Source organism: Haemaphysalis longicornis, unplaced genomic scaffold (assembly GCF_048455015.1).
Source record: "Haemaphysalis longicornis isolate Haplotype H1 unplaced genomic scaffold, Haemaphysalis longicornis Haplotype H1 scaffold_9, whole genome shotgun sequence".
Taxonomy (NCBI): domain Eukaryota; kingdom Metazoa; phylum Arthropoda; class Arachnida; order Ixodida; family Ixodidae; genus Haemaphysalis; species Haemaphysalis longicornis.
The window spans coordinates 118,513,268-118,524,523 of record NW_027526460.1 but is presented as its reverse complement, the minus strand read 5'-3'; the positions used below and the strand labels follow the sequence as shown (position 1 = coordinate 118,524,523).

At 44.7% G+C, this 11,256-nt stretch overlaps 1 protein-coding gene across 1 annotated transcript in view; it reads left to right on the top strand.

The window, feature by feature from the left end:
* The first annotated feature begins 2,421 nt into the window (after positions 1 to 2,421).
* Positions 2,422 to 11,256, top strand: part of LOC144153387 (sodium/iodide cotransporter-like) — a 50,910-nt gene continuing 42,075 nt past the window's right edge. The window contains exons 1-3 of the mRNA XM_077685037.1: positions 2,422 to 2,740; positions 4,100 to 4,518; positions 9,264 to 9,329. Of these exons, the coding sequence (XP_077541163.1) occupies positions 4,177 to 4,518; positions 9,264 to 9,329 (408 nt within the window). The 5' untranslated portion in view covers positions 2,422 to 2,740; positions 4,100 to 4,176. The remainder of the gene's footprint in view (positions 2,741 to 4,099; positions 4,519 to 9,263; positions 9,330 to 11,256) is intronic.

Below are 11,256 nucleotides of genomic sequence, written 5' to 3'. Positions count from 1 at the left end.
TAGAATAATACTGACACCACTTTTAGGGTAAACTTCGCTCGAATTAGCGATATAATTAAGAAGAAAAGGAATGGCCATGCGACTGCCTAGCTCATTTCCAGCACTAGAACCTACGGCGTAATATGCACCGCTGTGCGATTGAATGAGGCCGGAAAAAGCAAACGCAAGTTAGACTGCGCTTATAAGTTTGGAGAACGAGCTATTTTCGTGTGTACGCAATGCAGATTCTTTTTATAGCAGTAAGAATGGTAAGCTAAACAACGGAAGTTACGAATGCACCCGTACACACGGTGCGTACGCTGTTGGTACGTGGGCACTATGCTAGTTACATCTGCACAACAGTCTGGTGCTTTGGGGTTGTCTCAAACGACACAGGCCGGTTGCAGTAAGCGATATTGTCCTACGTGACCCTGTTTGTCGAGCATACCGCATGCTTCCCGAAATGATGACTACGTATCGTAACAAGAACAATCCAGGTGCAAATACAGCCGGAAACACAGCAAAAGCAGACAAATGCCCTGCGCAGCATGGGGGCGCCATCTAGGAGGACTAACGGTAAAAAAAGCGTTCCGGAGTACCCCGCGGAGTAAACAACGCACTAACATCCGCCTAAAGACCTGTCCTTGTTACGTAATCACAGATGAAACGAAACACACAATTGGGGGGGAATCGAAATTTTAACTTAACTTCATCATTTCTTAGAGAATAAAGCATTGTTTTCTGCCTGACAAGTTCTGGGGCACTATAAAACACCAGGCCCTTGAATAAAACGAACCTGTATTTTGTCTCCATGGCTCCTTTACATCGCTTCACTGCGATGTAACGAACAACAGAACAACTGTTTTACGTAGTTGCTTATCCATAAAATAAAATCAGCGAAGCTCATTGGGCTAGCCCAGATACAGAAACCGGAAATTAATATTAGTCAATAGCTCAATTAAGGTCCACTGTCCACATGCTGACCTTTTGGGTACAGCTCAGAGCAACTCCATCACGAAAGCACTGCAGCTGCTCACGCGGGCCCGTCTTCGTCCAGAATAGTCAACGTCACGCACGGGAACGCTCACTTCACACCTCTACCCTATAAAAAAAGCATTTCCAGAAGCTAACAATGTAGCGCACAAATTTTGAGGAGTCACGAAGCACTGATCAGTATTTGGCTTTTCAAAACTGTCATTTACATAATAGATGCTCACCCATCAGCAGTAATTTGGCACAGCTTTGACGTTACATTAAAATTCGCCGACAGCTTGGTACACAGTTACAAAACAGCAACACAAGACATCTGAAGCAACAAACATTAGAACGGCGCAGCAGACACCACCGCAGCCATGCCACCGCAGCCGAAAGCATTGTAGATGGCATGTTAACAAACGCAAGCCGGCGTTCCGTAAAAAAACAAAGGCATGTTATTAGAAACTCTAAGCAATATAACAAAAGCACAAAACCACCTTCACGACTAGAAAATTGTAAAAGGTATTTAAAATAAACAAGTTTGTTACAGGAATATACAGAAAAGCCGGCGCTTGCAAAATCTCTTACTTTAGACAGGAGGGCAAACCTACGCGGTATTTGCAGTCCTCAGGGTATTGTAAAAGGCGTTATTGAACGTATTTAATGATAACATAATCAGTGTTAACCTAGTACGCTTGATTAGCTTGAGATGAAAAGCCTTTATTGTTGCTTGCAGTGCGGATACAAGAACACAGTGCCGAGGCAAACACCAACAGATAACCGGCGATGCGTTTGGGCAAACAAAACTAGTTCTCTCAGGTGTCGAAAACACGGTAATATATAAATAAAAATTAAAAAAGAAGTTTGGAAACTTTGGCTGGGAATGTCGCACGCTTCATCAGCACCTCTCACAATGGTAGCAACGGCTAATGAAGCACAATGCGCAATTTCGTCACAGTCACCACCACCCACCGAACCCAGCGAGTAGTTATGGGCTTTCGCGGTTGCACGGCTCGGAGAAGAAGCTCTAGAGCAGAGCTGGTAAACTGCGGGGCATTTTTCTTCGCCCAGCGCATGGAGGATCGGCTAGGATAGAGCGTGAATCGCAATGGATGCTGGCTCGAGCTAGAAATATTTCGACGCCTAACAAAATTGACTCCACAGCACGTACTTCACTGAGGATTAATTTGAAGTTGTAGAGGTAACTTACAAAGTTTATTTGGGACAGCCCCGTTGCTGCCACTGCTACTGAAAAGCCTGAAGCAGATGTCACAGCAGCGCAACGTAGATGTCAGAGACGTCAGAGGCCCCGAAGGCGATGTCCCCGTTGTGGAGGATACGAAAGGATATAACGCGGCTGGGTACCACCTGTTTTTCTGTGATACTGGCACGTGTTCCTCTCTGCGCTGCGCTCCGGGAGGCTTTTGTTTTCTTTTGTTCGGGATTGTAAATGGGAAATTCCAACCAACGAGAGTACTACAGCTTTTCTCTGCAAACAAAGTATAATTTAGCCGAGCACGATTGTACAGATAGTACGGCGCAAATAGAGGTACGTGAAGGTGCAGACACACAAATATTTTTTACTTTGCATTTTTCTACCTTTGTGTACAACTTGGTCCGCAAAATGGAAAGAAGTTGGTGTAAAAGTTCGTTATTGGTGAAGGAATAACTGCTGTTACTGTTATTCATTCTTGCTTTCACATATACGGTGACAACATTCAGTGGAATTGCTGCGACCTGAAAATGCGCCAAACCGGATAGACAACGAATATTAGGCACTTTTAAGGTAAGTCCTACTCTTTCTCATTGAGTGCTACTTAAACTTGGAAGTCACTGAACTTTTTATGATCACTAAACGAAGCGAAAGTTTGGTTGCAACTGAACGAGTACGTCACTTGCGTACTTGCGAAGAGTTTGAAAAAGTGTACCTACCTTTTGAGAATGCAACTGTTCTAGCATTTGTGTCCTTTGTAGTATTCTAGAATTTCTGGTGGACGTAGGCTATACCATAACACGCGGTTTAAAAGAAGTGGTTATTTACCTTGCCAGGTTCGTGTTCTGCTCTGGGCTCTATGCACCCCAATCGCTATTGCAGCATTTTAAACAGGACAGCCCATATGCTTCCGTTGTGCGAGGACCCGAAAGGATGGCCCCTTTGCTGTGTTTATAATTGTTAACTTTTTATATGGACTTTTAACGCTTAAGGAGATGTATTTGTTGTGTATACACAGTGAGTGAGTGAGTCAGTGAGTGAATTGTTGGCAGAGGGACGGATCTTGCCTCACTAAGCGTACCGGCAATTGCTTCGTCCGAGTGGCATTTTTTAAAACTATTCGCGGCCAATTTGGAGCATCCCCGAATGTTTACGATTCCGGGAAAAATTTCAGGACAAGCCGCAAGATGTCTAGGCGGGTGATCCAGTGTATTTACGGGATAGTATCTCCTCAAAAAAGAATGCGCGTGACTCTTCTTCGAAGTTCTTTAAATAAAGCTGAGCGCATCGTCGCCGTCACATGCAGAGGGAAGCCGATGAAAATATGTCTGACGTCCCCAAGCGCAACACACGTTGGACAAAGCGGCAAGGAGGTGACATCCAGCTTGTAAAGCCAGGTGTTCGGGCTGCATTTGCCCAGATGCGGAACACTAACGACAAAGTTGCCGTTTTTAATCTTTCAGTAATACATGGTCGGTACCGTGGGCTCCGAAAGAATTTGAAAATGTTCGGTAATCGCCTGTCGTACAATGAGCCCTTGCTCTTGTAGCACTCTCAACGATCAAATATATTAAAGAGTTTCCCGGGCAACCTTATCAGTAGCTTTGTTTTCTCGCACACCTAGGTGAGAGCGGAGGAATTGAATGGGAACACTAAGGCTATTTTCCACGGGCTAGTGGACAAGACTTAAGGACCGTTGGCATGTTTTGTCTAAGCGAACTTCAGGCATAAAAATTTGTGGGGCTACTTTAGAGTGTGCCCATTTCACTTTTAATGAATCGCCGAAATTAGCTGGGCTGGACTATTTACCAACTCGTGTGTGTACTTACTGGAGGTCCCGGCCTCCTTTCGTATATTCACCTATTTTATTAATATCTGTACATAAACCATATTCTTATTCTTATTTTTATTCTTTCCTTCCTCCCATATCAGCGCAATACTGCTGACACAGACACACTGCGCTAGTAAACAACTGCACCGCCGTAAGCGTGACCAACCTGTCAATCAGGATGGTAGAAGCCATGGAGTACGTGGTCTTCGGGATTGCGGTGGTCGCCAATCTGTCTTTAGGCCTGTACTTTTCTTTCCGGAGGGTTTCTCTTTCTACCGGCACCGTGTCGACGGAGGTGGAAGTGTTTCTTAGTAGCCGAGCACTGAGGGTCTTGCCATTGGCCGCTTCTTCTGTGGCATCATTGCTGTCATCGACGGGACTCATCGCCTTCCCAGCTCACTTCTACGCCTACGGAATGCACATAGCATGGACGTGGCTGACGCCAGTATTATATCTACCACTGGTGACGCACGTGGTTGTTCCTGTCATATACAAGGTTCGCGTCACATCAATATTTGAGGTGGGTGAGAAGGATGTACTGCCGTCACCTTTGTGGCACGGCGCTTGGCAACTTAGGGACTGAAAGCAACGTCTGTTATAATTTAAACATCTATTATCGTAATGCATGCGCTATCACTTCGAAGGCCGAGCACTTGTTCCTTTGAGTGAGTGCTTTGCCGTGTCAGTGATCTTTGTTAATTTCTTACACGTTTTTTTACGGTCCCACTTTAGGCAGCGAGATATAATTTGCTCCTTGTGTAACATATACTACTCTGTAATACGTCATCACTAGCGCAGTTTGCAACCGAAGACCCATTTTTGCAAAGGCAGAATGTTTACCTCTAAAATGCTCACGTACACATATTTCTGAACATCTGTGCGTTGGTAGTCTTGGCGTTTGTTTTTGGCGCTGCTGTGCAGCTGGTTTGTTAAATACAAGAAAGCGAATGAATTCAGGTGTGATACTTTAGTGCGAGTCATCGGCGGCTGTACACTGGGCAGCTAACTGTAGTGTGCATTAAAACGGCTGGAGATGTCAATATATTGCGTACAAGTGGCGGTCAGTAGGACAGTCATGTCGGACGGGAGCCATTTACCGGTATTCTGGTAGCAAGTAAAAATACATATAAAATGGTCTACGGCTGAAATTCAGTACGAACCCCTTCATTTTCCTCTAATGCATTTACCTCTTCCAAAGCCTTACCCTGCAAAGTCGGGGATTTTTGGGTTATACAACAGGGGAAACTAAGCTGTCGAGACAAGAGCCAAAGGACGGATCAAGCTTTACGTAAACACCAAGAAATCGACAACAGCACAGTCGGGGAGTACACTAAGGCGGTTGGCGTGTGTTTTCACTTATGCGGTTCATCTCTGTTTAATGTCGGCTTTTATGACACAATGAGTGTTCTTCACTCTCCATATCCGCAGTTGTTTACAGTAGTAATGCCACATTAAAGTTACCGAAGCGTTAAGCACATCCCCCACCCCTGCTGAAGTAACACTCACATCCTTTGTCATTCGTAGAGGCTTGAAAACACGGCTGCCGAATAAAAATAAAGGTTCCTGAAAGGCTGCTAGTAAAGCCCACAACTGATAGTAAAGTCGAGAACATCAATCCTAAAAATATGTGGTACCGTTAGTTCCCGCTTCGGGCACCGGCCGCAGCTGATTCCATTGGGGCTACGTAAGTTATGTATCATAATGTATTTGGGGTTATTGATTTATAAAAATGTTTTTGCCTTTTCTGTTTGCACACTCAAAGTAACTGTTGCTGCGGCGCCAATGTCACTTGTTATTGTCTATTTTGTCCACAAAACCTTAAGGACCTGTGGCTAATTTCCAGTGAATAACAACGATATCATCTGTAAAGTCCCGTACCGAAGTGGTCCATATGCTTTCGACTGTAGAGGTGTGGGTGGCGACTGCTGTATCAAACGGTAATAAGCCTTCTGATTTGAGGAGGCGCATTAGCGATCCGTAAGAAAGAGAATGAGGATGTAAGAGACACTACACATATCCTGATATCACGTGTATGAAGCAGTTGAACCATATCTCCGAAGTCCTGCATGCTCGGTTTGCCTTTTAAGAACATTGCTGCTGATTTACTTGGCGCCGCGCACGCATCACCGCGTAGTCTCTAGCTTAGCGATGGCACAGCTCCTTTTAAATCAACTGAAAGAGATTTCGCTGTGTATTGTGCATTCAAAAATAACTCATAGTACACCTTGAAAATACAACTTGTCTCCATCAAATGCCCGGCGAGTACAGGTTACTCCATCATAGATTTCGGAGCTCAACATTTTATTGTATAGAAAGACCCGTATCACTCGCAAAAGAGCGGGTATGTCTTGTGGACTTTTGTTCCACAACCTAAATGCACCAGTTAGGGGTAGAGTGGTTGGAGGAAAAGATAAGTTGAAAAAACAAAAAACAAAACACCAGTATCGAGCGTCAGGTTTCTAGCGACAGTTCTGCAGGTTGGTGAGAGTTTTGTAGAAAATGCCTGAAACACCCTTTCCGAATATCTGTTTCACAAAGCTCGTATGGTCAAATATTGTTTCGCGTAAATATCAGAAACGTTGATGTCTAAATGAAGCAGGTAGCTGGAACTGGAAGTGGAAATTGTGATTTCATAAATACAATGAGCATTTGAAGGATTCTGCGGCACACCGAGAACGCTGAGCATCAGGGACAAAAGTTTCTCCAGTGGATAACAGATAGCATATTACTCTATATTGCACCTAGAAGCGTTTGCCCGCAATCACCACTATGTAGAGGAAAACGAAAGAAGACATTTTTGCTGTTTTGGCTTAAAGGGACATCCCCATCCCCAGAAAACGAATATATTAGTCTCTGAGGCTGTACCCTCAAAATAATCTCGGAAATATTAAAAAAATGAAGCTATCGGTGGCCCAGCAGGGATGACGTGAACGGCGACTGAACGAACGTTCCAAGAGTCAGTGGACGAACAACAGAACGAGAAGCATGCACACAAGCTCTCTAAGAAGCACGTAAAATCTGTGTCTGTACGTGAAGTCTCATAAGTCATAAACAAGTATTATTGTACATGTATAATTAAAGCTGCGCCGACATTCGCAAGTTGCCAAGCCGCGGCACCGGTTGCGGTTGCGATGGTAATTGCAGGTGCGGGGTAGTCACATGCTTGTTATCTCCATGTTTACGTCACGGCGGCAAGTATCGCGTCGGTCTTCCACGGTTTCGGTTTCTTGTGGACAGTAATCCGTGTCTGATAGAACAAGTTCTCGGTCCGTCGCGTAGCGCTCTCTGCTCGAACGAAGTTTTGCAGCCAGGCTGGCGGCCGAAGCTGTGTGCGTGTCGTCGTCGCGTTCGCTTCGCGATGAAAGCGGCGACGTGCTCCTGCGGGTGGACTGTGCCTACTATGTTAGAGTTATCACTAGCGACACTTAAACCCCGCACCGGGTACGTAGAGTGGGCACGATTTTTAAAAACCTTCTTGGCTAGCGCCGGAGTGCAATAACTTCTTTGCTCCCGTAAATCACAAGAAGCGAGTGCTACGCTTACGAAGGCAGCAATCAATCGCCTGTTAAGTTTTCGCTCTTCAGCCTCAAAGGGCATGCCGTGACGATGTGTTTGTTCGACACCCTTCTTTATTGTCCTAAAGTTTAATAAAATGTGTGCGTCAAACTGGGTGTTTTGAGTCACGGCGTGGTGTGCTGCTATGCTTCGACTACGGTGGACACTTAAGGAAAATTGATATTGGTATTATGTTATGCCCGTTTTGCATTCCATACTGGAACCAAGGGTTTTTTAGTGGTTGTTTTGGGCGCTCGCAAAAGCCCTGGGCACATTTCTGGCAGATGGGCTAATAGGCACCTTTTTTCGCGTAACATTGAAAAACTGGCGCCACAAGCGTTGCCTTACCTGTACGGAACACTGACGAAACGTTCTACCACAACTCACGTAGCAGTGCCGACGTAGCGGGCCGTAAAACGTTAGCGTTGCACGCTGTTACAAGTTGAACAGATGGCGGCGCGTTATTAGGCCAAGGGCATCGAAGCGACTAAAACCCGACTATTCATACCGAGAATGCAAACCAAAAGAGCGCCCCTCTCGCCATTCTACTGTGATTATTCTGTCTGCTATACGTTTTGTACGTAAGCTTAAAAGCCGCGGGGCACATTCACATTGTTTAACCACCATCTCACATCCCATAAAGCACGAAGATTGACGCACACGAACTGGCAGGTAATAAACGTGTACGGCGCCCATGTTGTTTCGTCGTATCCGCCCAATGCGTTACCAGTGGCTTCTGCGGCCGCGATGGTTCGTGCAGTAGGTTTTAGTTTTCCTGCTATACCACATCGATGTCTTACTTGCTGGCGGCATTCGTTTACCGTAATTAAATATCGCGACGGATGAAATGCGTTTTTAAATTGCTAATTTTCCCGCAATTAAGGCATCTTTCACCGAAGAATAAACGCTGAAGGGGTTCTGACAGTGGAAGTTTCATCTGAGCCCAACTTGCTAGTTTGGTTCAGCGTCCCTTTAAGATTTGGCCGCAAGGGTGTACAGTTGAGGGGTGTTGCTGAATTTGTGCGAGAATGGGAGTTTTATTGCTGTTCTGTAGGTTATATTATGCTTCACAAATATAGACCGAAAAAAACCAAGACATGAAGAGATATTTTCAGGATTATTTGGCATTGCAATGGGAACGATGCATGAACCAAGGAGCAACCTTTAAATGTTTGACGCTTTCTCAAATCTTGTAGGAATTGAAGGACGTGATTATCAACAGGTGTATCACTACTTACACGTCATTACGCCTACAAAATAGAATAACCATCTGGCCGTACATCACGCTAATGTGTTCAGGCTTGTGGTTAGTTTTTGTGCCGTGATATTTAGACATGACGTAAGTACGGTATCGTGTTTTTCCCGATAATAGAACATGCTTGTTGACTTCTGCGTCAATGTTATGCCTTATGACGCAGTAGAGGCGTAATAAACCTACACGAGAATTCCCTAGAAAATACCTTCGTGCTTTGCAAATACCTTGTTTTCAAAAACGAGATCGTGCCGTTTTACTAAAACCTCTTCAGAATATGTGCAATTTATTACATCGTCGCTCAGATCCGAAAGGAAACAGCTCGAAGGGGCTACATATTTCGAAAAAGAAAATTAATATTATATGAACATTTTAGGAACATAGTAATTTCCTGTAATGAGCGACTTTTTGATTAGGTTTTTATTTACATAATTTCTATTTTTGCGTCTTATTTACAGTACCTTCGACTGCGTTTCAACAGTGCCATTTCCTTAACGGCTTGCGCAATATACATCTTGCTAACCGTAAGTAAACAATGAAATGCATCTTGTTCTGTTTTCGAGAGCCTATATAAAAGGGCCATAAAGAGAAAATGTAAGTTTGTTTATCGGAAAGATTTGGTGTTTTGTAGCGCCCACGGAGCTTTTCCGGCAGCATAGGATGCCTTATTCACTGAAGAATTAGAAAATGAAACCGAAATTGTAATTCTGCCACTGCACAGTGTGTTTTGTGACATCAGCGATAACGTATCCGTGGTATGCACCTAAAGCTAATGTTAGTGTGTTGACTAAGGCTCAGCGAACGGCGAAATGGCGGATGGTGCTAGTATACCGCTGAGGACTGCTGTCTGCACTCGCTTTGTTTTTGACAGGATCTGTACGTGCCTTATTTTTGCAACGGTCGATGGTCATCGTTTCGTAAAATATTGAGTATGCTCTACAAACCGGGTCAAGAAAGATAAGGTCGCTTATGCCAATTTACCAGTACCGTGTCAGGCAAGCCCAACGGGCCGGACGGCTGGGCAGCTATGGTCGGCACTGTGCCCGCAATGCGAACTGGTGCTTCTACGTTTCGGTGTTCGTTCGCAGCTTCCAATGTTTACCCTACCATTCTTATAGCTATAAAGAGAATGTGTAATAAATTTAACCGGAAATTGCGCATTCTGCGAGAATAGAATTTTTGTTTATTTAACTTGGATTATGTCAGCCTCACGCAATCGCAACAAGCTGCCCATAAGACACCATAAGTTTAGTGCGGGAAAGTTGGTAGGGTGTAGCATTCTTATCCTCTGCTTTTTAATCATACAGCTTATCTGAGCAAAGTTTGCTGCGTTGAAACTGGTGTCAGTGGTATTCTAACGAGTCATTCTTTCGTATGAACAAAGCTTGGATTGATGTCGTCATGGCCCCTCTAAGGGTTGATTCACAGTATACGGAATCCTGGTTAGTTTTTGAAGCGACGCCTTCTACCTGCACCCCCTAAGGGTTCTGTTGCGACTGCTGGTGTCAACAAAAAGCTCCCGCGAACAAATAAAAGAAGTTACTGGCACCATTAGGAATCGAACCTGGAACAAATAGAGAAACGGAGCCAGAGCCCGTTGTCTTACCGATTGAGCTACGAGCCCACGCAGAGACGGGGGAGACAGACGGTGCACTCCCCGAGCACTTCTGCGGGTTTATCCCCTGCGTTCTGGCTGAATGACACGTGATAGCGTCGCCCGAACTCTCGCGCCGCTGTGCGCTCCACCCAGGGCATGTGTAGCGGTGGTGTGCGCGCCTTGTGGATGTGGTAGTAGTTAGTAACAATTAATTGAAGCTGACACAAATGCATGGCATCTCACGTCTCCTCCGCTTTGCCGCCAATCTCGTCGCCACCGTCGGTGCCGGCAGAGGGGGAGGAGAAGTGAGATCGTCTAACGCCGAATGCTTCCTTTGCGTTTACAAAAAAATAGTTACCATTCATGTGCTTCCCCAATACAACCCAACGAACCTCCATTCGTGGATCATGCAATGATGTGACCTTACAAATGAATGTTTCTTTGACGTAATAAAGGGCGTGGTTAAGTGTATTTCACTTGACTTTAGTTTCACTCTTTATAGAGCCACGTGTACGAATTGAAGTCACTTCGCATGGATAATCGTTGCGGGTATAGTTCACAGCTTTGGTTTCCAACCTCATTCACAGGGTGAATTGGCGCGCCTTGTTTTACAAGCCTGAACGTTTTGCAAATGTCGAGGTAAATAAAAGCCCTTAAAAATGATTGGGCTTTATTACGCGATACTACAAAATGCTCGCATTCAGATACTACTGCTCGAATTCAGCTTATAACCAGGAAAAGATTCTATTTGTTACAAACAAATGCAGTAGGTACGTTTGTCTTTTTCCTGGATCGTATTTAAGCCCGGCACATGGACACACTTTATATAAAAATGCATACGTAAAATTAAAAGA